The 27799-nt window shown below is 46.1% G+C and overlaps 3 protein-coding genes across 8 annotated transcripts; 2 read left to right on the forward strand and 1 right to left on the reverse strand.

Moving 5' to 3' along the window:
- Positions 1-1500: 1500 nt before the first annotated feature.
- On the reverse strand, positions 1501-17974 carry CNTROB (centrobin, centriole duplication and spindle assembly protein). Of its 5 annotated transcripts, none has more exons than XM_079132123.1 (19): positions 16677-17955; positions 15817-15901; positions 15476-15539; positions 14862-15018; positions 14157-14273; positions 13823-13939; positions 13388-13486; positions 11717-11953; positions 11212-11358; positions 8220-8353; positions 7532-7657; positions 7084-7246; positions 5901-6159; positions 4299-4453; positions 3967-4030; positions 3649-3819; positions 3393-3525; positions 2295-2367; positions 1501-2034 (listed from the first exon to the last, which is right to left on the reverse strand). In XM_079132123.1, exons 1-19 carry the CDS (start codon positions 16947-16949, stop codon positions 1912-1914), a joined length of 2697 nt encoding a protein of 898 aa, XP_078988249.1. In that variant the 5' UTR covers positions 16950-17955; the 3' UTR covers positions 1501-1911. The 5 variants fall into 5 exon arrangements, with proteins under 5 accessions (XP_078988249.1, XP_078988248.1, XP_078988251.1 ...); XM_079132122.1 differs by having other exon boundaries at positions 15476-15557; XM_079132124.1 differs by having other exon boundaries at positions 1981-2034; positions 2315-2367; positions 15476-15557; positions 16677-17965.
- Positions 17975-18009: 35 nt separating this feature from the next.
- Positions 18010-19632, forward strand: TRAPPC1 (trafficking protein particle complex subunit 1). Its single transcript, XM_079132129.1, has 4 exons — positions 18010-18256; positions 18412-18482; positions 18792-18930; positions 19250-19632. The coding sequence occupies exons 1-4, from the start codon at positions 18158-18160 to the stop codon at positions 19376-19378; spliced, it is 438 nt and encodes a 145-aa protein (XP_078988255.1). The 5' UTR covers positions 18010-18157; the 3' UTR covers positions 19379-19632.
- A 134-nt stretch (positions 19633-19766) lies between these two features.
- On the forward strand, positions 19767-26763 carry KCNAB3 (potassium voltage-gated channel subfamily A regulatory beta subunit 3). 2 transcript variants are annotated; one of them, XM_079132127.1, is made up of 14 exons: positions 19767-20794; positions 22090-22133; positions 22221-22258; positions 22490-22569; positions 24320-24364; positions 24448-24492; positions 24705-24748; positions 24924-25010; positions 25280-25365; positions 25512-25632; positions 25717-25811; positions 25897-26017; positions 26194-26282; positions 26535-26763. In XM_079132127.1, the coding sequence occupies exons 1-14, from the start codon at positions 20553-20555 to the stop codon at positions 26610-26612; spliced, it is 1215 nt and encodes a 404-aa protein (XP_078988253.1). In that variant the 5' UTR covers positions 19767-20552; the 3' UTR covers positions 26613-26763. The 2 variants fall into 2 exon arrangements, with proteins under 2 accessions (XP_078988253.1, XP_078988254.1); XM_079132128.1 differs by lacking the exon at positions 24320-24364.
- The last annotated feature ends 1036 nt before the right edge of the window (positions 26764-27799 follow it).

Consider the following 27799-nt stretch of genomic DNA (forward strand, 5'->3'; position numbering starts at 1 on the left):
TAAAATCTGGTGGACTGCTTGGCTGTGGGTTTTCTCTTCTTATCCAGACTTCAGGATGGTTTCAGTGAATAAACAAACTGTTAATGTGAGTGCAATATATACATTTAAAAGTCAACCAGGCACAGTGGCACACACCTGTAATCCCAGTGGCTTGGGAGGCTGAGGAAGGAGGATCACAAGTTCAAAGCCAGCCTCAGCAAATTAGAAGACCCTAAGCAACTTAGCAAGACCCTGTCTCAAAATAAAATATAAAAAGGGCTGGGAATGTGGCTCAGTGGTTAAGCAGCCCTGGGCTCAAATCCCTAGTACCAATAAAATAAAATAAAATAAAATAAAATAAAATAAAATAAAATAAAATAAAATAAAGTAAAACAAAATGAAAGTTGTTTGGTTATAATGACCTTCAATATGGCTAAGTCAGCACTGTGCCTTTTCTGATTTTGTTTTAGAGTTGTTTAGGAAATATTCTCCGGGTTGTACTTCACAGTAAGAAAAATGTAGGGCATGTTGACTGATGGTGGCAGGTTAGAATCCAAGAGATAATAAAATGAACTGGATGCTCATTTTACCAATTTTAAAAAGTGGTAGAAAGCCGATGACAGTATGCCATAAATCGGCACACTCTCATGAAATATTAAGTAGATCAAACAAATTGAATGCACTTGTGGCAAAGAAATGGAAATACAAAAATTTTCATAGATGGGTAGGTGGTCAGGCTCAGAAAGCCTCCCAAGCCTGTGCCACTCCCATACCCACTTGTATTTTCTTTCTTTGCTTATATGTGCCAGAGAACACAGCCAAGAGCAGGGCTGAGGAACCAGCTGTCCTAGACTCAGGTAAGCAGAAGCCATGTGATTACTAATCTTCTATCTTCAGCTTTTCTTCCTTTTCCCCTTCCCTGGGGTTGAGGAGGAAGGAAATAAAACCTGAATGTTTACTGATACAAAACGCTATGTGAGTCTATATTCTACTATGTCTGTTCTGGTTCTAATTCAATAATTCAGGGTCAAATTGAAGGGCCTTGCCTTCCTCAGAATCTAAACTCTGTCCCTCAAATGTCCTTCGTATTTGCCTTTCCCATCATCACCACCCACCCCATGATCCAGATCAGAAGTGCTGCCATGTTCTGAGGCTGCCTCTTTCAGTTTAATTGAAACTGGACTATGTTTTTCAGTGTTTATTCTTTGAAGCTGGGGCACTTATTTCATGTAGATGTTATCTTCTGTAATGTTATTTTTCTTTGTTCATTTTGGTGAGTGTTAAAATGGGTTGAGAAATATGGCTTTTTTTTTCCCCCCTTCTTGCCAGTTTTCTAGTATTTTAGACATGTTTTAAAGCCATTGAGTGAAAACTAAAGCCACAATGTGCCTGCTGGCTGGAGCAGATCTGCCAAACTGAATCCAACTAGTGTCACCTGGAAGATTTATCTGCTCTTAAAAGACAAATCCCCTGGCCCCCCACAACAACCAAATTTTACTCAAACTTTTTATATAATAATTTTTTATTAAAAGTTAAGTTTTTTATGTTTATTAAAATAACACAATTGTTTTAGAAAACCTGGAAAATACAAATATGTATAAAAAAGAGAATAATAATAATAATCCATAATTCTACTTCCAACCAGAGTTAATCATGCCGTAAGTTTTAAACACTGAAACTTAAGGCTCACTCAGACTCCTAAAATCTAGTCATGGATTGTTGTCTTTCAAAGTATTCATGTCTTTTCCCATAGGAAATAAAATATAAACATTTGACATAAAAAAAAAAACATACTCAATGTGGTTTCTTTACAAAGTAGTTTCCTACAAAATCTCCATTTTCCTAATTCCTCTGAGTTAGACTCTAATACAGACTATGGCACATTTATTAAAATAACAACAAGAAGAGAACAAAACAAAGAAGAGCAGGGGCTCATCTCCAGACTCCCCCCCGACTCCTTATGCTACTAGGGGCAGGGTGCCCACTTTTCTTCCGTGCAGGTTTTTCAGTCTTAGGGGCTGTAGTAAGGCGGCGAGGGACAGCCTGGGAAGGTATCTGAGAGTTGGGGAAAAGAGAAGGGAAAGTCAGTGTCATATACTCCCAATCCCCCTACCCCACAGAGGAAAGGCATGGTGCACAGAGAGGGCCAGAAGCAATCACCAAAAGGAAAAGAAAGTCTATGTTCTAGCAAGTGAGAACTGGGATTGGAGGGGCTAGGCAATGGGGGACTGGAGCCAGCCAGGGAGTATGAAGAACTGAAGGAATTAGGCAACGAGAGCTCTCCTCTCCCCTGTCCCTGCTGGACTTTCCCTCACCTCTTTCCGGGGGATCTCACCCAAGCGGGAGTCTGTGTTTCTTCTGGGGATATTCTCCCCTCGGCCATCAGTCCTGCCATACAAATCAACAGTATGAAGATGCGGGAGCCATCCCCTCAACTGTACCCAACACTGGATGGAAGAAATACTCCCCAATGCTGTCTCTCAAGAAGAAATGCCAAGCCAGGTGTGGGGGCACACACCTATAATCCCAGTGACTCAGGAGCCCGAGGCAGGAGGATCATAAGTTTGAGACCAGCCTCAGCAATTTAGTGAGGCCCTAAGCAACTTAGTGAGACCCTGTCTCAAAAAAAATAAATAAATAAAAAGGGCTGGGGATATGGCTCAATGGTTAAGTACCTCTGGGTTTAAACCCAGTATTAAAAAAAAAAAAAAAAAAAAAGAAAGACAAGAAAAAGAAAAAGAAAAAAAAAAAAAGAAGAAATGCCAGGTGTTACTGGTAATGCACACCTGTACTCCCAGTGATTCATCAGGCAGAGGCGGCAGGATCGAAAGTTCAAGGCCAGCCTCAGTATCTTAGCAAGACCATCAGCAACTTAGAAAGACCCTGTCTCAAAATTATTTTTAAAAAATACATATATATGTTTACATATTATATATTATACACATATATATAAATGACGGGGGATGTATCTCAGTGGTAGAATGCCCCTGGATTCAACCTCCAGTACCAAAAAATGAAATGTGAACAAATGCAATGAAGCTGGGAATTAAATTGGAGGAGACACTAGTGAAATCAAATAATAAATTATATTAGATCAGTAAAAAATCTAGGATTCTCAGTTTTGACCTGCAGGGAAAAGAAACGAAAACACTAAAGTACAGAGACAAGGGGAAGAGGGTTTTTGTTGTTCTCCTATTTTCAGTAAAGAAAAATGTAGTAGAAAGGAAGAGATAAAATAAAGGTGTGAGCAGTGAGAGAAGACTTGTGGGCCTTTGTCTCATCCCTCACTTTCCTCCACAGAGACAGAAGACTCTACTTAATGAACAATATCCACACTGCACTCAGCCCTGCCTGATCCATCTTCCCATGCAGATTCCATCCCCAAATCCCTCCTTCTTCCTCCTAGGCTATACCCGCCGTGTTCCAGCCTCTTCAGATAGAGCAGCAGATCCTCAGCAGGCAGATCCCCCCAGCCCCGGGCCTGGTACAGTCGTAATAGCTGAGACACCTCCATCAGCTGGCTTGAGGAGCTGAGACCATCCATACCTGAGAGACAAGTCAATGACTGACATAACCCTAGGGCACCTCTCCTAGGCTTCATCCCATCTCCCTAAGAATTCACACCTGGGACCTTCTCTCTGTCTCTCTGGTAAAACATGAACAGCTTACCTCTTTCTGGGGAACCAGTGCTGGGACCACTGCCTTGTGAATGGGATGAAGGAAGCTCATGAACCCGGAAAAGACTAGATGCCGTGGCTAAGGGGACTTTAGTTTTATGGACAGGGGGTGGAAGGCGTGGTACTTGAGGGGCTTCCTCCCAAGATGGGACAGTCCGAGGACCTACAACAGGAAAGAGATCCAAGAACAGGGAATGGAGCCAAGAGCCAAGGGAGTTTTACCACCTAGTAGCTCCTCAACATCCATGCTAAATCATTAACACCTACCTGTCCAGGTCCAGCCCCTACCTTCTTGAGGGCTGGAACTTACCAGACTTAGGAAGCAACAGGTCAACAGAGGGGTTCTCACTGTTCTGGGGTACTGTCTCCAGCAGCTGGGGGGACAAGACAGTAAGGTTCCCTAGGGGACTGATAAAAGAGGGAGATACTTAGCTACTGAGGGAAGCAGAAGCTGCTGAAGGAAGGGCTAAGGTCATCAGACTAAATTCCAGAAGAGAATTATGCACTGGGAATGAGATAGACTGGCAGAATATGGGACAAAGAATTGGTCCCCAAAACTGAAGAAAGCCAGAGTCCTGGATTTCAAGAGTAGGGAAAGGAAAGGGAGCAAATAAATAAGGCTCTCTGGGTGGACTCTCTTACCTGCTGCAAAAAATTCTTGAGGCCCTCCAGCTGAGAAGTAGGTGGAAGCCCTTGCTTTGGGAAGCCATCCCCATCTGATCCAGGATCTTCCTCCGGAAATGGCCGTTCTGCTGTGTGATCAGAATGGAAGGCTCCGAGGGAAGAGAAGGCCCCAGCTGTAAAATGAAATAGGCATGCATGGGTACACGTGTGGGGTAAGGGGAAAGAGCCACTCCACAAATCAACTCACCAAATGCCAAAAAGAAAAGGGTTTATTAAACGTAAGGAGTACATCACAGCAAGAAGATGATAACAGAAGTTTAAAAGAGCCTGATGCACGCCTATAATTCCAGTGGCTCTGGAGGCGAAGGCAGGAGGATTGTGAGTTCAAAGCCAGCTTCAGCAAGCAAATCAGGGAGGCCCTATCGCTAAATAAAATACAAAAAAGGGCAGGGGATCTGGCTCAGTGGTTTAGTTCCCCAGAGTTCAATCCCTAGGAAGGAAAGAAAGAAAAGAAAGAAAGAAAGAAAGAAAGAAAGAAAGAAAGAAAGAAAGAAAGAAAGAAAGAAAGAAAGAAAGAAAGAAGAAAGAAAGAAAGAAAGAGAAAGAAAGAAAGAAAGAAAGAAAGAAAGAAAGAAAGAAAGAAAGAAAGAAAGAAAGAAAGAAAGAAAGAAAGAAAAGAAATTTAAAAAGGGCTGGAGTGAAAAGGGTCAGAGGTGCCTAGGAGACAGCACAGCTGGATTCTAAGACACAAGTGTAGGCAGAAGAAGAAAGCTGTGTGGCTCAAACTCTAAATAAAAACACCATCCTTAAAGAACAGAAAGACTTACCAGACAAATTCTGTTGCTTCACCTGAATATGCCCCTAACCTTGTGTTACTGTTATTATTATTGATATATAATTTTTAAATTGTGATATAATTCATTCCTCTTTCTTTTTTTATATTTTTAGTTATAAATGGACATAATACTTTTTTAATTTTATTTTCATGTGGTGCTAAGGGTCAAACCCAGGGTCTCACATATGCTAGGCAAGTGCACTAATACTGAGCCACAACCCCAGTTGTCATGTTTATATCACCCAGAATACCTCCATCCGCAGATGACCAAACCTGGGGTGGACACCCACATCCAAGGTCAGCTGATCCAATGGAGGGCTACCGATCCATCCCATGGCCTCTGTAATTAGGACCTAAGAAGCTGATGCCAATGTCTCTAAATGTCTGGAGCCTGGTTAGAGCCAGTGCCAAAGCTGGTCAACCCATGTGGAAGTCAAGGATAAGAGGAGTAAGACCCTTGAGTAATTTATAAGAGATTGTTAGTAAAGCAGGAAAAGGAACAAATGTATAGGATGAGGCAGAGTCAAGAAACTATATAGGGTCAGCTGTCTCAGTTTCAGACAGCACCCTTATGCCCAATACTAGTTCTGTGTCTAGCTCCATCAAATTCCCACGAGATTGCCCTCCCTTTATCTGAATCAATGTAAGTGGGTTTCTGCTCCTTACAAGTTAGGATCACTAAATCATGTGGGAAACCAAATGTTCAAGTCCCAGTCAGAAAGAAAGTTAGGTAAGGGGGGGCCATTCTATGCATGAAAAGGGAACCCCAGTGACTTCTCAGTTACCGGTGGGAGGAGTGAGATCTGGTTTGGGCTCCAGGGGCTGGAAGGAATGCTGGGTCTGGAAAGGTGGGCCCAGCAGGAGGCTAAGATCCGGGGAGGGGCTGCAGAGAACAGGAGGCACTCCAGGCAGCTCATCCCTTGCTTCCCTGCTCTGCTGCAACACTGGCTTCAGGGCCACGGCCACAGGAGGCATGGTCCACATCCCCTTCTCTCCCTTCTCTGATTCTGGAGGGCCAGGACTGGAGGGTCTGGTCGGAGGTACCTGGCAAGGAGAAGCAGAAAGAAGAATAAAAGCCCAGTGGGTTCAGAGACAAGACATGGTACAGACACTTGAATAAGATTACAAACTACTTCCTTAAAAGGAGATTGAGTAACATCTATTCGATTTCTATCAAAGTTTAAACTGTTTATTTTGAATCTTACAATTATTTCTACAGATTTTATAGATATAGTTATACAAAGACATATATTTTATTTTGATGATATTTACTATAACACTGCTTATAGAGGCAAAGTCCAAAAAAATGACTTCATGGTCATCAATAAGCACTTGGTTGAATAAAAAGCTATATAGCAGTAGACAGAAGGCAACCATTTGGAATGTGGGGCAGGCTTGGGGTGGTAAGGGGAAAGAAGGGAGATGGTTGCTTCTCAGGAGGGGACCTGAGAGACTGAGGCACAGGTTAGGATGGAGATTACTTTTCACCATACACCACATTAACAGTTTGGATTTTTTTTAAATCATGTGCCTATGTTTACCTATTCCAAAAAATATTTTAGCTAATAATAAAAATTGCATAATTAATAAAAGGAAGTAGGAGATGCCAACATAAGAAGGGCTAAGGGGAAGACTCCACACTCTACTTCAGGACAGGACTTAGCAACAATTTTTAGTCCTTGCTCCCATAATTAATTCAGCTGTCATGCCATCATATGAGTACCGTATATTATTCATCACCTCTTGGTACTGGGAGAAGACAGTTATGCCCAATGGAATGGGGTCAGTCTGGTTTAGCTATAGCCATAAAAAAAAAGGTTTATTTTGGTAAGACTTCTGGAAAAGTTCACAGATTTTTCCTCTCTGATGTAGACCTTTCTTGTGACTTCCCTTGGGAGGAAGCTAGACTTCCATAGAAGGAATCTAGAACACAACTCTGAGAAGCTTAGCTCACAGGGCAATGCCTACCGGAGGGTTAGGAGGAGGGAGGGTGGCGCTGAGCAGGTGGCTGGCCTCGTCCCAGTGGGCCTGCAGCATGGCCTGGAGACGCTCTACAAGCTCCACTCGCTGCTCCTCCAGCTGTTGGTTTCTACTCTGCAAGTCCCGCACTCGCGCTTGCTCCCTTGCGAGTCTGAAGAAAAGAGGGGAGGGTGACTCAGGGCTTCAAGAGTGCAGATAATTCATATCCCAGGTCTATCTCCCCTTCTACAAAAAATTTTCCCTCAGCTCCCAGTTAACACCCTCTCCTTGTTCTATCTGAATGAAGAGCCAGAATAAAATGTCAGACATGGAAAGGTGATGCACCAATTTAGAAGATAGCAAATCTACTGAAGGACAGCTCTTTATCATTTCCAGCCTGGGCTTTACTCCCTGGGAAGGGGCTCAGGCCTAAAAGGGACACTCCAGAGACCAGTACCTGAGTTCATAGTCTTGAGCCACTTGCTGCTGCCGTTCCTCCCGTTCTGCCATTTCCACCTTGAACTGAGCCAACTGAGTAGCCAGTTCCTGCTGGTGCTGTCCACTGAGGTCCTGTAGCTGCTTCCTAGGAGAGCCAGGGTGACAAAAGAGGGATGAGACTGGAGATGGAAGTCATCACTGAGAAAAAGACACAATGTGTGCAAGAGGGAGAGGTAAACAGCCACAGTCAGGCAGCCTGGCCACAGCACAGAAATGGCATGGACAAATAAAGAGGTCTGAAGATGAGTTCCCCAGAAACAGACACTGCAGTGAGGATTCATGGAAAGTGATTTATTTAAGAAGTTTTCCCAGGAAAAACTGATATGACAGTGAGGTGCAAACTCATGGAACAGCTCTAGAAACAACACAGGTCATACCTCAGCATTGTCCCAACAAGGGAGCTAGACACTTTATAGTCCAGCCCCCTTCAGTTCTCAGTTAAGGACTTCTCCCTATAGGATGAAAGTCCCAGGACTCTGGCTCTCCATGAACACCTGATAGCAGAACTCCTAAGAGGACTGAGGTTCTGACCGAAAGGAGCAAAAACACACTGGGGCCGATGTTGGGAAAATGGCAAAGACCTCTGAGAGAACATGTGGGCAGAGCACTAACAATACCTGCTACAGCATACAGTAAGTCCCAGGTACCTGTGATGTTCCCTCAGAGAGGCTGCTTGCCGAAGGCTGCTCTCCTGAGCCTGAGCCAACCGCTCCGTCACCCGCTGCTCCAGCTGCACAGCCAGTTCTGACTCCATCTGAATCCGCTGGCTCTCATACCGGGCCTGTGATTCAGTGAAATAAAGTGAGATAATAGCTCAATTCTGTTGAGCTTAGAAGAGAATGGAGGATATAATGTAGACAAAACCCAGTACCAAAACTCCCCTCACTTATATAAGGGATGGAGAACAAGAATTTTACCATAGGAGTAAGAGGCTCTCTTTCCTTAAACTATACATATCTTATATGTACGCAAAAGCAAAAATGACTTTGGACTAAAGAAACATACTTTATTAACCCAAGGCAATATTAGATAGAACAATCAAATCTATGATATACATCTGCAATAACATATATAGTACCCCTAGCTCAGTACCTGAAATCAGCCGGCACTCAATGTCAGCATCCCTTTCTTCATAAGCAGAGTCTGTCTAAAATTGCTATTTCCATTTTCTTACAATACATTCCCTCTTGGACTCACTGAAATCTGATTTTTGTTTGAGTACTTCACTGCAGAGAGCTTAATTCTAAATCCTACTATGTTCATTTCTCAGTCTTTGTCACATGTAATCTTACTGCAACACCTGGCACCACAGGTCTATCCTTCCTTCTCTTCCTTCTGCAAACTTTCTTCCTCAGCTTCCCTTATGCCACTTTCTCCTTGTTCTCGTTCTCTTTGAGTCTCAGATGACTGCTCTGCCTCCCACTGCCTGTAAAGGTGTCCTTCATCCGCTTCTACCATATGCTAACATTATTATACAAACATGATAAACTTTGGCATTTAGGCCATATTTTTGCTACCATTTATATCTTAACGCTCCCTAAATCTCCCTCTTTTATTTTTTTTGGTGCTGGGGAATGGAACCCAGAGCTTCATGCATGCAAGGTGAGCACTCTACCACTGAGTCATATACCCCCAGTTCTATAAACCTTTATTTAAGATTTAAGCCCATACACCAGTAACCTAATGATGATTTGGACACACCTCAAATAGAACATTCCCCAAATTCAGCTCATTTAGGTGTTTCTCTTTCTTTTTTTCCTTTTTTAACTAGGGATCAAACCCAGGGGCACTTTACCACTGAGCTACATCCCCAGTCCCTTTCATTTTTGATTTTGAGTTAAGGTCTCACTACACTGCTGAGGCTTGTCTTGAACTTGCAATCCTCCTGCCTCAGTGTCTCAAGTAGTTGGGATTACAGGTGTGCACCATGGTACCCAGCTCAGTGGACTGGTTTTTGCCCTCTTACCTTCTCTTCCTATTATATTTCTTGCCTTAGTTAAAGGCTCCTCTCCCTTCCAACATATACCTGAGCTATGTGAAACCTGGAGTCATCCTGGGCTCCTGATTTTTTACTCCCTACTGGTCATTCAATTCTACTTCTTAACTTGCTCTCAAAAACCCATCAATTTGCTCTTAACACAGTTTACACATAAAAAGAGATCCATAAAGGCCAAAATTCTAATTGAATGTAGAACAGAGTGTCCAGACTCCCAATTCAGTGTTCTTTGCTCTTCAATATAGTGCCTTCACTATGGGTGGAACGAGTCTCTTTCCAACCCTTTCCTCCATTCCAGGGATAAGCAAACTATAGCCCAATTCAGCCCTCCGCTCCCTGCTTTCGTAAATAAAGTTTTACTGGGACACAGTCATGTCACTTGTTTACATAACTGTCTACAGCTACTCTTATGGTATAACAGCAGAGTCCAGTAGTTGCAACTGAGACCACACAACTGACAAAGCCAAAAATATTTATTTTCTGGCCCTTTACAGGACAAGTTTGCCAAATCTTATTCTATTACATGACAAGGGTCTGCCTAGTTTGATTTTAAGATTCAATGTACTACTAGCTAGGTGGAAAATATTTTTCCCAGTTTAATTATATCTGACAAACAATTTTGGGGTACTATTGTATTCCAGGTTATGAGCTATTCTGGGAATTTCATAAGTAAATAAAGGAATCATTGCTGTCCTAGGTCCCCAGTCTACTCCAGAGGAATTAATACAAGTTATTCAAGTAATCAGAGTTACACAGCAGACTGTTAATATTAGAATTAGGTCTCTGACCAAAGCTTTCACCTGCTCTTATAATGACCGCTAGGTGTAGTGTCATCTCTTTTAAAATAACATTAAGTTTTGTTTGTTTTGTTGTTTTGGTACTGGGACTGAACCCAGGGATGTTTTACCACTGAGCTACATCTCTAGAACTATCTCTATCTATCTATCTATCTATCTATCTATCTATCTATCTATCTATCTAAGACAGTGTCTTGCTAAGTTGCTGAGACTGGCCTTGAATTTGCAATCCTCCTGCCTCAGCCTCCCAAGTTCCGGAGATTAAGTGCCTGGCATTCCAAGGTATCTTAGGTAGATGTAAGTCTATTTAAGTCAATTTTCTACTAAAAATAACTTTAGGTCAGTCTGATATTGTGGGAAACCATCACTCAGTAAAAAACAGTCCTTTTTTAAAAAATGTTTTAGTTGTAGATGGATATAATACCTTTATTTTATTTATTCATGTGTGCTAAGGATTGAACCCAGTGCCTCACATGTGCCAGGCAAGCGCTCTATCACTGAGCCACAACCCCAGCCCTGGTCCTGTTTTTTGTTTTTGTTGTTTGGGGGGGTTTGTTTGTTTTTAACTTTTAGTTAACAGACACAATACCTTCATGTATTTTTATGTGGTGTTGAGGACTGAATTCAGTGCCTCACACATGCTAGGCAAGCACTTTACCACTGAGCTATATCCCCAGTCCAGTCCTGTGTTTAATACAGAATATTATTCATACTACCGAGAAACCACTGATGGAATGAATCCAAAATACCTGAAGTGGATTTATCTGCCATGACTACTGAGAGGTACTTTGCCTCAGACCTATTTCTCTCAACCAGAAAAATCCTCAAGAGCCCTTTGCTGCTGACCTGCACCAAGCTCATTTCCAGCTGCAGTGCATCCCTCTCTCTCCGAGCTGTATCTAGCTCCCCTTCCAGTCGCCGCACCTCAGACTGTACCAATGCCAATTGCTGCTGAGCCTCCCGGGCTGCCTGGGCCTCCCTTTGACTGTTCCCCTAAGAAAGAAAAATCAAAGGTAAGAACAAACCTTGTGTCCTATCTTCTGGTTACCTCTACTCCCCAATTCATCTTCCCAAGCCCTAAATAAAACCCAAGTTTCCTCTCTCTCTCCTCCTGTTTGTCTTATTTCCCATTCTTATTTAATGTTGCTTCCAGTCTTCCACATATTTGATATTCTCTGCCCTTCTTGCTGGCCCTACCCTCTCAAGCCTGCTTCCCATGTATAGCTCCTCATTTTCCATCTCTGTATCTCATCTCTATTTATACCTCATATTCTGGCATCACAACCCATCCAATTAATTTCCCCTTCATCTGTTCCCATTCCCCAATTCTTTTACCTTCTGCTGCTTTTACCTTCTCCTTCTCCAGCCGTGCCTGGCCTTCCTCCTGCAGTGCCTGGTAGCGTTCCTTAAGCTGTTGCTCCTGCTGGGCCCAGGCCTGTCGCTCTTCTTCTAGGGCAACCTGAAGGGCATCCAGCTTTCGATGCTCACTGAGCTGCACAGCCCGAGCCTTGTCCAGCTCTTCCTGAAGGGTGCAGCACCGCTGCTGTTCAACCTCCAAGCTCAGAGTCAGACCTTGCCTCTCTTCTTCCTAAAGCCCCAGGAGAAAACCAAGATCCCTAGTAGGCCCCTAAGAGACCATCAACTTGGGTTGGGGATGTAGTTCAGTTGGTAGAGTTTCTTGCCTCACATGCACAAGGCTCTGGGTTCAAGCCCCAGCACCAGGAAGGGAAAAAAAAAAAAAGGCCATCAACTTGCCACTGCCACCCCCATTCAAGGTACCCACTGAGAATCATGCCCATTAAAAGTATGACAGTTGACAAGGTCACAGGATTATAATATAGTAGATAAGAACTCCTGTCCCAGAGTTAGGTGGACCTGGATTCAAACCTCAGTCTGAATCATAGTTATAGCATTCATTTACTATGTATTCTTAAGCACATTATTATAATCCTGTAAGCTTGTCAACTATCAACTATCACTTTTTTTTTTTTTTTTTTTTTTGGTGCTGGGGATTGAACCCAGGGCCTTGTGCTTACAAAGCAAGCACTCTACCAACTGAGCTATATCCCCAGCCCCGATATTTTTTTTTTCTTCGTGGTGCTGGGGATTTGAACCCAGGGCCTTGGTGCTTGCAAGGCAAGCACTCTACCAACTGAGCTATATCCCCAGCCCTTCAACTATCACACTTTTAATGTACATAATTCTGAGCAGGTACATTATCTGCAAAATGGAGATGATAACAAGGTATGTCTTGTAAGGATTAAAGGAAAAAAGAGTATATAAAACATTTAGCACAGTAGCTGGCACATGATAAGTACTTAACATACAAGAGTTATCACCATCATCATCAAAAGGAAAGCCACAAAGATTAGAAAAATCCAGACTCAAGTCAGGAACTAGCCAAACAACAGCCACCATCAGTATTGTCAGATGTGGCCTAAGACGACAAGTGCCAGCCTATCTGTACCAAGTATGTGTTGCACAAGTGACAAGTTCCAAACATGGCCATTAACTCATATGGGCAATCAATTGATCACTTTAGTGCTAAGAAATTTGAGTGAATCTCATCCCATACCCGTTTTGGCTATGCCCAGAGTTCCAAAATTAGTCTGAACAAAATCACCTAGAAAATTTCCAAAAATGTTCCAATTCATCAACCCACTGAAGCAAAATCTTGGGGGATAGGTCCCTGAAATCTATATTTTAAAACAGTTCCCCAGATGTGGCTCAGTGGTTGAGTGCCCCCGAGTTCGATCCCTGGTAGCCTGCCTACCCACCCCACCAAAAAATCAATTCCCTAGATGATTCTAATAAGGACATTTGCAGCATCTCTCAAACTTCCTTGGTGGCAGAGCCTTTTTTGGTAGACTATCTAGCAAAACTAGTATTCAGGGAACACATCTTGGGCAACACCACCCACCGTGGTGCAACTCAAATTATAAACTCCCATAACCCACCAATAGCCAATAGCATTCTAGAAGTAACAATCTCCACTGGAATTACCCCAGCCCAGTCTTCTCACCAGTGCCTCTCTTTCCCGTTGCTGCAATCTGGCACCTTCCTGCTCACGATTCAGGGCCTCCAAGGCCTCAGAAAGACTTTGTTCCAGGTGGGTTACTGTCTTTGAGGGAGAGAGAAATACAGGAGACAGGAAATGAGGAAAATCACTCTACACTACGCTTCAAAAATCATTAACAATGTAAACTTGAAAATCTAGCATTAACTAAGTGGCATGAGGGTCAAAGAGGAGACTACATGGTATGGGGAAAACAGGGAAGTCAACTATGATGCAAATCTGATAGCAGAAACAATGAAGAAGAAGAGAGGGCAAGAAAAACTGTCAGAGCAGCACTGCAAGACAAAGGTGGATCTGTTGGGAACCTTAATTCCAAAGCTGTTTCTTTCCATCTAGAATTTGTGACTTAAGTTATAACACCATATGACCCAGGCCACCCACCTCCTGCTGCTTGCTTCTGGTGAGTTCTGCTGCCTGGCGTTCTTCTTGAAGTCCTCGAAGCACTTCTGTCCGCTCTGCCTCATGCCGGTTCCAGCCCTCCACTACACGGGCCAGGGTCTTGTGAAAGACAAGTAAGACAGAATTTCAAAATAACTTTTTTTGTCCTCTTTCTACCCACAGGGGCAAGGTCAACAGCCATCTCATCCCAGTAGTCAGTAAACCCACCCCTCATCCCAGCTCTTGGCATGCACAAAGAAACAAACTCCAAACTCTCTTAATTACTGTTCTTAATGATTTCCATGGACGTACCCACCCCCTTTTGCTACCCTGGCACCTTGTCCAGTTGCTCAATCATGATATCTTTCTTGCGGTCAGCAGCCACAGCCACCGCTAACTGTTGCTGTAGCTCTAGCACTCGGGTCTGTAGACTCTGAATGTGGCGCTCACAATGCTGGGAAGGAGAGTGAAGAGTCTGGGTATTGCTCATCTTTAGTCTGACCATAGCACCAAACTTTCTAGCTCCTCTACAGGGAAATGGACTGGGGACGGGGAGCCTGGGTACCAAGAACAAAATAGGTTTGGAGAGGGAGGACCAGTAATTCTGGAATAGGAACCTTGAGGCTTAAGACTTCCAACACCTTCCAGGTTCTTCCCTTTTCCAGATCTCCTGAGAAAAATTTCCATAAACCTTTTGGCAGAGGTATAGTAGCTCACACTATAAAGCATAGTAATTTACTACTGCCTTAAAGGGCTCATCAGATGTAATGATTAAACATAACAAGGATAGTTGGGCATGGTGGCACATGCCTGGAATCCCAGCAACTCAGAAGGCTGAGGCAGGAGGATTGTAAGTTTGAGGCTAGCCTCAGCAATATAGCAAGGCCCTCAGCCATTTAATGAGACCCTGTCTCAAAATATATTAAAAAAAAAAATTTTAAGGGCTGGGAATGAAGCTCAGTGGTAAAGTGCTCCTGTGTTAAACCCCTAGTACCAAAAAAAAAAAAAAAAAAAAAAAAAAAAAGAAGCTTTTATATCTCACCTTGCGACGGGTATGCTCTGAGTCCAGTGCATCTCTCAGTCCCTGAAAATCTGGGGGATTGAGTGGAGGCCCTGGTCGAAGGCTCGTATAGCGAGGAAACAACTCCTCGAGGCCCTGAGCTGAGCTGGATGGAGATAAGTCCTGCAGGGGCCGGGTGCTGACCAAATCAGATAGAGAATGTTAGGGTTGGAAATGCCTTTGAGATCCAATAGTCCTACAATGATAATTTATAAATGAGGAAACTGAGACCCAGAAAGGGCAAGAGGCTTGCCTGAAGTCATAAAGCTAGATAGTGCTAGAGCCATAAATACCAAGCTCATTAGCCTGTGATTCACTCTACAATGCTTCTTTCTCCATACCACACTCTCTGCAATAACCATCTCAGCATAAACATGCTAATTCTTTTGGGAGAAGAAGGGCTGATGTTAAGAGAAAGTCTGACAGTAGGTTCCAGAAGGAATAAAGGAAGGAGGGGACAAAGGTAGGAGAGAAAATATAAAAACTGAAAGCTTAATGACTACTTTCCTAAGAAGTCCAAAAGCAGTCAGGGGAGAACTAAGAAATAGAACACATGGATTCCAAGTAAACACACAAGCCAGGGGGACCCCACTCACTTGAGTAAGGTAGCTGTGCTGTCACTGTCAAAGGAGTCCTCATCCCGTCTCTCTGAGCCAGCACCTGGAATGAGGGGATCCCCTGTACACAACCCAAGGGGACCACACAGCCAGGGTCAGATAAGGATAAGAACAGTAACTATGTGAAAGAGATGAGAGAAGAGGGACTTCCTTTATACTTCTGCCACTCTCCACCCTCTCCCACAAAGAACAGGTGACTTTACTACTGAAATCTCTTGTCTCAGAGGTCTAGGATTTCATCTAACACTTCCTCTCTCTACTTTCTCCCACCTCTCACATCTAGGCTGTCCTTCAGAGCTGTAAGGAAGGGATTTACTCACGATAGACTGCATCACGTGAGGTTTGGAGCATGGTCTGCAGCTGACCTCGAACACTTTCCATCTCGAAGATATGCTTAGAACCATCCTAGAAAAAAAGTCCCATGGAAACACAATCTTATAATCTAAATTCTACCTACTGTCAGGGTAAAATTTTTACTCCAGCACCAGGGAAAGCCAGAAAAGTGAAACCAACCCAAAAGGGATGTCTTAACCTTGAATCAGAAACCCAAAGGCCTATAGAAACCAGGAAGATAATGCAAATGAATAAAGCAGGTACATGTTAAGACAAAGGTGGTAGAAATTCTTACCAACTAAAGAGCAAATGTCCTGTCTAAAAGCCATGAAGTCCATGGCTATCAGAGCTCAAATTCTGGAAGTCCTAACCAGTTCATACATTGATTATGACATCTTTTCTGTCCAACACAAATACCTATTTTCTCTGTAACATGTATAATTGATTAAACTATGATTCAGGGATTTGTCTGCCAAATTTCAATCCATACAATCAAAATAGTACTGAGCTGGAAGGATCTTAGTATATTTTCTGCTATTCTTAAGTCCCCAGTTCCCTCTTGGGACCAAGAAACACCACTCCTAAAGCCCAGGTCCTAGTTATAGGACATCAACCTACCCCACAGAGTGCATGTCTCTGATTTAAAAAAAAATTTAAAAATGGGGAGTTTTTCATAATTTCCCAAATTATGTGTTCCAGATCACTGCCTGCCTCATAAACATTTGTTCCCAGGAAGAAGCATGACTGAATAAAGTGAAAAGAAAATTGAAATTCAATCAGCAAAGCTAACTTGCAATTCCAATTCTGGTGTCTAGTACCTTAGAGGTCCCAAGACACACCTCCTCACCTTTTTCTTCAAGTTGTTCTCCAATCCCAGGGACAAGCTGTGACTCAGCTCTTGGGCCAAACCATCTAAGGCCTCATGAGGAGGTGAGGAAGTGGAGGCTAAATACAGCTGGGCTCGGGCTGTGGCCTCTGCCTGGCGGCTGAGGTGCAAAGAAGCATACAGCTGGGAGGTCACCTCAGAGGACACTTGGTTCAGCCCAGGCGGTTCTGACGAATCACTTAGGAGATCCTCAGGCCGGAGAGGGGAACTGGGTCTGGTAGCTGATGTTGCCATAAGTATAGGTAAGAAACAAGTGGAGACGATAGAAAGCTGGAAGCTCCGGGTTCAGCTTTGAGAGAGTCCAGTGGGAAAACTTCCTTGGAGAAGTAAGATTTGGGAGAAGGGAGGAAGACTCCTTGGTGGATCCTGGTTGAATAAGGGTTTCAAGGCTTCCTGGTTGGATGAAAGGTTTCCACCAGTTCTAGAGGCCATGGAGGGGGTAAAGGCACTCTTTGCCCAGTTCCTGGGGATGGTGGAAAAGGAGGGTGCAGCACAGGGGAGGTAAGGACCTAAGACCTACTGTGAGGCAACAGCACCACTGCAGCGCCTCTTACAGCGAGACTGCTGGAAGCTGCAGATCAGTTTCGGCACAGGTGTCTCTGGTGAACTGAACTCTTAGTTCTCACACCCAGGACGGGCAAACTGAAACGGACCCCAAAATAATAGGGCCCAATGTCTGTCCCTCAACTGGTTCCAGTCTCTCCCTTTGCCTGTCCCCGCCCACTTCACCTGTTCTACCAGGGTCAATCCCCATGTAGATTCCCTCCAATCCCTCCTAGAAAGAAAGTCAAAGCGAGGATTTCTAGAATTCCTCCCTAACACCCCAAAGAAACCTTGTGAACCTTCAGTCACAGCCTCAAACGTCCCTAAAAAGCACGCCGCACTCAAGCTTAGCTTGAGTTCCTTTACCGCGACCACCCGGATCCGACCACTCTCCGCAACTCCAGTCCTCAGCCCCCAACCTGCCAAGGTGGAGAAGGGATTGCACCCCTCCCCTAAAACTGAACTGGAAAAGACTAAGGTCTCCCGCCTTAGCGCGATCCTCTAAGCTCAAAACCGTTGGCAACCTCCCGCCGCCGCCCCGCCTCTTGCCTCGATGACGTCACCCGACCGCGAGACCACGCTCGCAGAGGCTCACACTGCTTTTGAAGCCAGGGAAGCTGAGCGCGCGTGCGCAAGCCGGGCGCCACGGATTGGTTGATGGAGGGAGGCGAGTCTGATGAAAGGTGTTGAGGCGGAGTTAATGCCCTGCTTTTTCAGTTCAAGAGCCCAAAGGGGCGGGGCTGCTAGGAAACCGGAAGTAGCTGCTCCAAGACGCTCAGAGCAATTCCGGTGAGTCCGGAGGTGGAGTCCCCACTTGGTTGGAGGGATCCGCGGCGGAGAATCCGAGCCTACTGAGTGGGAGTGGTCCTGGGACGAGGTTTACATTCCCCGTCCTGCAGATGACTGTCCATAACCTATACTTATTTGACCGGAATGGAGTGTGTCTGCACTACAGCGAGTGGCACCGCAAGAAGCAAGCGGGGATCCCCAAGGAGGAGGTGACGAGAGGGCCCCGGCTACAGTCCTGGTGACCTCGCACTTCCAAACGAACACAGTCCCAGCCCAACCCCTCTTCTCCAAATCCCGGCTGATTCCCAACCTCCACCCCGTCTCCCCTCAAAACTGAGACCTAACTCTGTCCCTCTCCTTCTAGGAATACAAGCTGATGTACGGGATGCTATTCTCTATCCGTTCGTTTGTCAGCAAGATGTCCCCGCTAGACATGTACGCCGTGAGAAGAAGGAGGACTATCTTTGGGAATTGGGGGGGCAGAGGGGCTTGCTTTGTAGAATGAAAGGGACATTGGCTTCCAAAGCGGGGAGGAGGAAGTAGAGAGACTTAGAGCGAGAGTTTTGAAGCTTGAGGGGAGGAGGAGGGGGCGCTAAACTGAAGGGTGAAGATGGGAGGTGTCTACTCAACCAGGTTCCTACAAACTATATGCTTAAACGAAGACGAAGTCGACTTTGAAGGATCAGAAGAATTTATTTGGAAGAGATTTCACTGCCGTCTTTAACACCCTCCTCATCTCTGCAGGAAGGACGGCTTCCTGGCCTTCCAAACTAGCCGTTACAAACTCCATTACTACGAGACTCCCACTGGGATCAAAGTTGTCATGAATACTGACTTAGGCGTTGGACCCATTCGGGATGTGCTACACCACATCTACAGTGCGGTCAGTGTCCTCCCGAGGGACCCTTCATCATAACCCCTTAACAGCCACAGACAGAGAACCTCCCAAGTCCCTCAGGTTTTCTGCCCTATTCCTACTGTATTGTATCTCTGTTAAACTCAAGAATTTTCTCGGAGGCCTTTAGATCCTTGAAAGTCTTTAGATCCTTAAACATTTCCACCAACGGTTTCTCCTAAGGGAGTGCTTGCCTCCCAGTCCTGGTTCCTTGTGTGTTCACACACCCCTGAGGTTATACTAGATTTGGGATTGAAATTTAGAAATGTCCCCAAAACCAGAATTTTACTCCCGTCTTTCTCCACAGCTGTACGTGGAGCTGGTGGTGAAGAATCCCCTATGCCCGCTGGGCCAAACTGTGCAAAGTGAACTCTTCCGCTCCCGGCTTGACTCTTATGTGCGCTCCCTGCCGTTCTTCTCTGCCCGAGCGGGCTGAAGCATGCTACTTAACCCCTCAGGAGAATCTGAACTGCCTGGGGCCCTTCCTAACTTAAGGCCCCCTCTGTAAGCCACTCCGTCCCTCCATCTACCTTCCTCCCCAGCAAAAACCTAAAGCCCGACCTCCACCCCATATCCTCCTCTCCAGAATGAAGTCCACAGGAGTCCCTGTATCTCCATTCCGTCCCTCTCTCCTGTTTTAACCCCAATATGACGCCACGAGAAGCACAGAATAAACTTTTTGTCATCTTCTGTAGCCTGACCATGTCTGTTTAAATGGATCCTTCTGGTTCTGCCCCAGATGAAGGTAGAAACTAGGGCGGCCATATTCCCCAAACCTGCAAGAGGTTTTACCAAGGATTTCTCAATAACTGTACTGTTGACACCTTGAGCTGGAAATTCCTTTTTGTGTTTTGTAGGATTTAAGCAGCAACTCTTGCTGCTAAAGGATAGTAGTACTAGTACATCCTTCCTCGCCCCCAGTCGTGACAACCAGAATGTCTCCAAACCTTGTCACATGTTAACTGGGGGACATAATTCCTCCTGACTGAGAACCACTGGGTAGAGGGTAGGCTGACATGCCTCGGGTCCAGAAAGTGTGGCAACTACGCGCCTAAGATCGGATCTCGCGCTCCTCGGAACACACAGAATAATCAAGCCACTGAGCCTTCAGCAGGCAGGGCTCATACAGATGTGCAGCTGGTTTGGCAGGGAGGCGGGCGGTTATATGCAGATGAGGGGGCGGTGCCTGCATGTTGATAAGCTGGGCTGGATGCCGACGCGACTGGAAGCCCGGCGGGTCCCGCTGCGGTTCCGGCTGAAGTGGCATCCCTCTCCCACCACCCCTTGTCCCTGGGTCCCTACCCTCTGAGGATCGCCCTTGATCTTTACCCTCATCCGTTTCCTTCTCCTACTTCCTGAACAGCGCCCCCCGTATCTGAATATATCCACTCCCGGAGCCCCCAGCGTTTCTCCCTCCCCGCTGCAAAACCCACGACCTCCAGCAGCCCGCCCCCGCGGGCCCGATCTGCCTGGTTGCTCCCGCCGCAGCCTCCTCAGCCTTCCCACTCTCTCGGAGATCGCCTATTACAATCCCAGGTGTCCGGTCTGGGGTGTCCCTGCTTCTTCCTCCCGTCCTCTCAGAGCCCCCTCCCCCGCCCTGACCAGCCGGCATGCAGGTGTCTATCGCGTGTACCGAACAGAACCTTCGCAGCCGAAGCAGTGAGGACCGTCTGTGTGGACCCCGGCCGGGTCCCGGGGGCGGTAATGGAGGGCCAGTCGGCGGAGGGCACGGGAATCCTCCGGGGGGTGGCGGGTCCTGCCCTAAGGCCCGAGCCGCTCTGGTTCCCCGGCCCCCAGCGCCCACTGGGGCCCTCCGCGAAAGCACCGGCGGAAGCACTGGCATGAAATACAGGTATGGGGTGGCCGGGTAGCCCGCCCATTTGCTCCCGGTTCGGGACCCCTGAGGCTTCCTTGGGATGGCCGCCAAGACCCTTTCAAACTTTGGTAGAAAGGTTCCTTCCGGTCACCGACACACTCTTACTTAGTCCTCTCTTGTTCTCCATCAATACCCCTGACTGACAGGATCAAGTTTACCAAGGTTGAGTCCTGTCAGACCCAGGGGCTCCCGAGTTTCCCTTCTTACCCCTAGAAAGGTTGGGGATGCATGGATCTCCAGGCTGCACCCCCCTCCAATACAGTGTCCTTGGGCCGGTGTCCTGAGGAGAGGAGGGAGGGAAACGACTTCTCACTCTGGCCCGCTATGGGTGCCTGACCCAGATACTGCCCCCACTTGCCCGGAGAGCCCCGTCTCTTGTGACCTCTCTGGGATCAGAAGGGGAACGGGACTGGGGCCTGTGGGAAGTTAGGACTACCAGCCTACATCTTCATGCTGAGGGACTGGGCTGGATGGGGAGATTGGGCAGAAATTTTACTTTATCTCAGAGAACTGACAGCCTGGCTCTCAGAACTCCCAATAGGGGGAGGGAGAGGGACTCCTGGTTGGTAGTGAGCAGAGGTCATTGATCTGACCTGGCTTTGTCACCTGAGGAATCTGATTCCCTCCATGTGTCTGTCCTGATTGGAAAATTGAGCTGACCACCTGGGTGGGGCCCCTTGGGAAGAGGAGGGTGCTCACTGATTAGGAGATAGTCTTCACAGGCCAATGGGAGCAGAGAGATGGAGGGGGAAAGAGGCTTTCATGTCACATTCCCTTCAGGTCTCCTATTATCTGTCTTTGCTGGAGGCCCATCTGTGGGTCTAACCAGGGACCCTGGTCTGAGTACCTGAACTTGACTTGGTTTACCTCTTCCACCCTGAAGTCACCCTGAGTGTGCCATTCTCTGAAGGGTCTGTACTTACACAGCCATCCACATTCCCTGATGCCCCCTACTCCATACGTCCCACAGATGATTCAAATACAGACAAGACTTCACCCAGAAGAAAGAAAAACCAGACAGTACATCTTCAATGTGATAAGAGGGAATAGAGGCTTTCCAATCAGTTATTTGTTCACTTGTTCTTTTGATAATATTCTTAGGGAATCTGCTATGGGATAGTACTGCCCAATCCCATAGGCCTACTGGGTTTAGTTTCTTTGGACTGAGACACCTTGAGGGCTTCTCAGTCTGGAACCAGAGGAGCTGGGGGCTGATGACCTAGGTTCATAATGGAAGAGCCACCCTTTCCTTCTGCTTTTGTGTCCTACAGGAATCTAGGAAAGTCTGGTCTTCGAGTGTCCTGTCTTGGCCTGGGTGAGTCAGAATAGGAATTAAGGGAACGGGGCATTCTTTCATAGCCTATCTCCCACAGTTCTCATGTGCCTGGCTTCTCTCCTGCAGGTACCTGGGTCACATTTGGTTCTCAGATCTCAGATGAGGTATAAGTGATGGAACCTAAAAGCAGGGTGGGGTGATGGTGAGGAAATCAGAAAAAGGACCTGGAAAGGGGTTTGGACAGCAAGCATGGAGAATGAGGGATCTGTGGCTGGAGAATGCAAAATAGGGAAAGAATGTGGAAATGCAGGATAAGGTGCCATGGGTTAGAGTGCAGTGAGGGAGGTAATTAAGGGAAAATGAGTGATCTTCAACTCTTTCTCTCACCTTCCTAGACAGCAGAGGATGTGCTGACAATTGCCTATGAGCATGGTGTAAACCTGTTTGACACCGCTGAAGTTTATGCAGCAGGAAAGTAAGGACTGGGGAGAAAGAACTAAGTAAAACTGGAAGGCTGAGGGTCCATCAGGGCTTCTTATTTCCCACTAAAGAACTGTGGGACTTCTAGGAAAACTAAAGTCCAACCTTTCAGGACATGGGCCCCCAAAGCATTATGGGAGTTATAGTCCCAACATCCATCCCTCTCTAGCTTACAGGCCAATAGGCAAACTGTGTAGTCACATTAAATAAAACTAACAAATAAAAATAATTATCTTGAAGAAGAAGAAACAACAACAACAACAGCTGGATGCAGTTGCACAACCCTGTGATCCCAGCAATTTAGGAGGCTGAGGCAAAAGGATCACAAGTTTGAGGTCAGCCTCAGCAACTGAGAGACATCCTGTCTCAAAATAAAAAAAGGAATGAGGATATAGCTCAGTGGTAAAGTGTCCTTGGGTTTTACCAGTACCAAACAAACAAAAAAACCAACAAATATATCTTGAGTATGGTTACATGCAACTACATAAGAATTACAAAGTTGTATTTTCACCAGGACAAATCATATGCCTATGGCTTCTCACTAGGAGTAGCAAAAACCTAGAAGTAGCAAAAACCTAGAATGGCCTATCCTGTCTCTTTTCCATCTTGCAAACACTTCTGCTCATCTATAAGACTTAGCCTAAATATCAGTTCCTCCAAGAAGCCTTTATCCAGCTCCCCAAAAGTTGGTCACCACCCCCTATGAGCTTACACAGAACATTATACTGCCTTCTGACACATAATTAATTACTGGTTTACCCAGCTGTATTTGCTGCTTAACTCAGAGGCTTCCCCCTCCATGGAACTTGTCTTGCTTTTCCCAAAATCCTCCACAGAACCTAACGCAGAGCAGCTAACTAACACAGAGCCTAACACTGTTCTGCTATGAAGTCAACATGCTCAAAAAGTGCACAACGCCTGGGCACAGTGCACCTGTAATCCCAGCAGCTCAAAGACCAAGGCAGAAGGATTACAAGTTCAGAGCCAGCCTCAGCAACTTAGCTGGGGATGTGGCTCAGTGGTTAAGTGCCTTTGGGTTCAGTCCCCATTAACCAAAAAAAAAAGTACACACACAGTGGACTGAAGATGTAGCTCAGTGGCAGAGTATTTGCTAGCATACATGAAGTTCTGGCTTCAATCCCCAAATACTACAAAACAACATTGATAAAACGTATGGTCTAAGTGTTTACAACAAAAAGCACAGGAGATCAAACGATAGTAAAACATTTCAGGAAGAGTTCACCATAATAATTTAAGACTTGTCACAAGTTAGCTCATAATTCTGTGCTAAAGAATTGTGTAACCAATTCAAATGAAGCTAATGAGAAGGCCTGATCCATAGACTGTGGCCATCAGAGTACATTCTGTGAATAAGGCAGAATCTGAACTGAGCTTAGGATGGGTGGGAGGCTCTGAGAAGGGGGAAGGCAACCCAGATGGTTAAAACCAGACAATGCAGTATCCTCCCTGGTTCTACCAATCTATTCTTTTACCTTCATCCTACTCTATCTCTTTAGCAATCCACAATAGGACTTAGTATATAGTTGATACACAAGAGGTATTTGTTGAATTAATGAATATCATATAACTATACCTCTAGCTCCAGAAGCCCCACTTTAGTCCAAAATGAAGTTGAGAATCCAAATGGGCTACTTTTGCTATACAAAAGAGCAAAAGGTGGGGAGGAGGGGAAGGAATTGATCCACCTTGGAGGGGTCAGTGTCTTTGCATTGTCTTTCTTCCAGGGCTGAAAGAACCCTAGGCAACATCCTCAAGCGCAAAGGCTGGAGGTGAGACTGTGTTTTGGAGGGTTTCTGGGGACATGATCATCCAAACATCCTTTTTTCTGGTTCTCCCATTTCTCTTTTTCCAGGAGATCAAGCTATGTCATCACCACCAAGATTTTTTGGGGAGGACAGTAAGTGACTGTTCCACTGTGATTGGGAGGATGACCTAGTAGACTAGTATGAAGGTGTATGGGGTGGGGGTGAGGACTGCTGTCTCTCACACCTTCTATGGCAGGTCCACATCCTGCCTGTGAGGACTCATGTAATCCTCATGGCTCCAGACCAGCCCTGGTCCCCAACCTATCTTTGTCATACCTAATCTTTGACTTACCTTTTCTTATAGGGCAGAAACTGAACGAGGCTTAAGTCGCAAACACATCATTGAAGGTGAGAGTTAGAGACTGGGAAAATGAAATGGATGGGTGTGGTAATCAGAGGAGTTGGAAACATTTTCTAAAGCTTTGAATTGGAAGCTTTAGGTGGCCATGGCAATGAGGTAAGGTCAAAATTCTAGGAAACAGAAACTGAGGAACTTACTTTCTTCTCCTAACCTCCACCTAAGGCTTGCGAGGATCCCTGGAACGCCTCCAGCTGGGATATGTGGATATCGTCTTTGCCAATCGCTCAGACCCTAACAGTCCTATGGAAGGTAAAAGCAGCACTCCTAAGCCTGATAGCCCTTCAAAACTGGGCACTTTCTTAAACCCTCAAGAAGCTAGCCCTAGCTCAGGTGGCCTTCCACACTCCACAGCAGATGCTTAGACTATAGGACTTGGACAGGGAGGGAGGTGAAGAACAGATAAAAACCTCTTTGGTTGCCTGGAGATCTGAGGGGTCTTGGTGGGGCAGGCAGAGGCCTGCAGAACTGGCAGATTCTAGGGATCTGGCAGTGAGGCCTTCCCTTTCCTGTGTGCCTAGAGATTGTGCGAGCCATGACCTACGTCATCAACCAAGGGCTGGCCCTATATTGGGGGACATCCCGATGGGGGGCTGCAGAAATCATGGTGAGTCTGTGTCCCCACTTCCCCCATCCCACAATTGGTTCCCACTTTTCACATGGCTACCCCAAACTGCAGTGCACTGGGGAAGGGAGTGAGGAAGAAAATGGAAGGAGTGCTTTGACTCCCATTTCCTGCCTACCCCAACCCAGGAAGCCTACTCCATGGCCAGACAGTTCAATCTGATTCCTCCAGTGTGTGAACAAGTGGAGCACCACCTATTTCAGAGGGAGAAAGTGGAGATGCAGTTGCCTGAGCTCTATCACAAGATTGGTAAGCAGCCCCACATCCCTGCCTTTCACTCAGCCTCACCTGTGGTCTAAGTCCCTTTGGCACACCTGAACCTCTCACTCTTAGGTGTTGGTTCAGTCACTTGGTCTCCTCTGGCCTGTGGTCTCATTACTAGCAAGTATGATGGACGAGTTCCAGATACCTGCAAGGCCGGCATCAAGGTAAGATCTGAGATGGTGGGACTGAGGTTATCTTCAGATGCTGTGTGTGGTGGTAAGGTCTTTGCTGATACTCCTTGGCTTCCAGGGCTACCAGTGGCTCAAGGACAAAGTACAGAGTGAGGATGGCAAGAAACAACAAGCCAAAGTCATGGACCTTCTCCCCATTGCCCACCAGCTGGGCTGCACTGTAGCCCAGCTTGCTATTGGTGAGATACTGCCAGTCCTGGATCCTGCAGGGTACTGTCTCCCTTTGAAACTTCACAAACCTATCCTAAGGCTAGTTTGTCCCTAGGGCCTACCCTCTTCTTCAGAAATACCTCTGAAATCTATGTGCTCACTGTTCCCATCACTTCTCTCTTTTTTTCCCCTCCTCTGGCCCCAGCCTGGTGTCTCCGCAGTGAGGGTGTCAGCTCGGTTTTGCTGGGGGTGTCCAGTGCAGAGCAGCTGATGGAACACCTGGGCTCCCTACAGGTGAGTTTGGAGACTAAGTGGCAAGGTTAATCTCTGTCCCCTTCCCCAGGAGTCAAGGCTACACTTGTTCAACCCAGAATGGTCCTATGAGGTTAGCCAATACAAAGTCCTCACTTTGCAGGTGAGAGGTCCAGCTGTGACTTGTTCTTTGCCAATGGGCCCCATTGCGGTGCTTCCCCGGGTCTTTGAACATCATGCCTTTCGTCGATGACCCAGTATTTACTGCCTTGTCCATCACCCATTCTCCTCCAGGTGCTGAGCCAGCTGACGCCGCAGATGGTGATGGAGATAGACGGTCTCCTGGGGAACAAATCGCAATCCAAGAAATAGTCCGTCGGGGGCGGAGACTCAACCGATCCACTGCAGCCGCCCAAGAACCGCATCTCCGCAAACGCCCCTTCACCCCATCCCCGTATCCCTCCACGCAGCGGCTAGAGCAGCCCCGCCCATTAAGGAGTTCTGGATCAGAGCCGCAATGCGCATGAACAAAGCCATATCCTTCCGCAGTGGGGCTGAAGAGAAGTAATTCGCCCACCCACTGCTGCATCTTTCTAGGCCTTCTTGCTAATCCCCGGCATGAGCTACGGGTCGTCCCCTCTCTGCCATTTGGTCTCGCTCCTTTCTCTCTTCTCCCTTTTGCCGGCGCCCAGAAGAAACCATGCAGAGTACCTCAAAAGTAACCCCTGAAATGTCATCAAGGGGTAAGGAACTAATAAGTTGAGTTGCAATGTCATCTGGGACATAGGAAATGGGGTTTTACGATATTCGGCACAAAGGCAGCCAGGCTGGTCCTGGCAGGAAGAAAATGAAAATCTTCGGAAACCAGAACTCTGCCTCCCAGCTCGGAGTTTGAAGACTTAAATCTAGAACGAGTTTAATACCTTGTTCTTGCAGAGAGTGGCCGGTGGGGAGGGGGGAATAGTGACAGCACCGGCAAAAGCAGAGGGAAATTTGATAGCACATGTACACTGTGGTCTGGCCAAAATGGCCCTTGGAAAACAGTTGGGTGGTGCTTTTGCATTAATTAATGATAGTCTTTGGGCACAGAGATGGGGCTGACTGACAAAGGTCTGGGAACGAACTTTTGAGCCTTGAGCTGGACTTTCTACCTGGCAGTGGAGGACTGCAGTCTTCCTCCTGCAATAACCCTAAAGCAATAATGATGGCCGCTCTTCTGTAAGACTTCCCAGGGAACTGTAAATAAAATTTCAGCTTGATTCTCACAGCATCTGAAATTGCAGGGGATGGAGGGTAAGGTTTTAGCTTTACATACATGGTCCTCTTGCCCCATCATTAGAAGACTCTTAGTACCAGTTTTCTCTTAGCTCAGTGATGCAGGCATCTTGCTCCTGGTCACTGTTCAAATGAAGGACATAGGCACCAGGTATCCCAGGCATGGGTTATTTTCCTTCCTTTTTTAGCACCCAATGATCTGGCTTCCTAGTTTTGTTGTTCCTCTATGAAAGAGTCAGTTGCCCTTTTTCCGTTTTTAAAATGTTTTATTAGTCATACTTCTT

The sequence above is a fragment of the Sciurus vulgaris genome, assembly GCF_902686455.1.
Source record: "Sciurus vulgaris genome assembly, chromosome: 3".
NCBI classification, from domain to species: Eukaryota; Metazoa; Chordata; class Mammalia; order Rodentia; family Sciuridae; genus Sciurus; species Sciurus vulgaris.

Bases quoted from the DNA above. Each gene is read 5' to 3' on its own strand.
- CNTROB (XM_079132122.1), bottom strand. From the start codon at position 16,949: ATGGCAACATCAGCTACCAGACCCAGTTCCCCTCTCCGGCCTGAGGAT. The intron at 13,487-13,822 runs GTGGGTGGCCTG...TCTCCCTCAAAG, and splicing joins CCAGAAGCAAGCAGCAGGAG to ACAGTAACCCACCTGGAACA. The intron at 3,820-3,966 runs GTAAGTTCCAGC...TTCCTGTTGTAG, and splicing joins CCTGTTGCTTCCTAAGTCTG to GTCCTCGGACTGTCCCATCT.
- TRAPPC1 (XM_079132129.1), top strand. From the start codon at position 18,158: ATGACTGTCCATAACCTATACTTATTTGACCGGAATGGAGTGTGTCTG. The intron at 18,257-18,411 runs GTGACGAGAGGG...CTCTCCTTCTAG, and splicing joins CGGGGATCCCCAAGGAGGAG to GAATACAAGCTGATGTACGG. The intron at 18,483-18,791 runs GTACGCCGTGAG...TCATCTCTGCAG, and splicing joins AAGATGTCCCCGCTAGACAT to GAAGGACGGCTTCCTGGCCT.
- KCNAB3 (XM_079132127.1), top strand. From the start codon at position 20,553: ATGCAGGTGTCTATCGCGTGTACCGAACAGAACCTTCGCAGCCGAAGC. The intron at 22,259-22,489 runs GTATAAGTGATG...TCACCTTCCTAG, and splicing joins GTTCTCAGATCTCAGATGAG to ACAGCAGAGGATGTGCTGAC. The intron at 25,366-25,511 runs GTGAGTCTGTGT...ACCCCAACCCAG, and splicing joins GGGGGGCTGCAGAAATCATG to GAAGCCTACTCCATGGCCAG.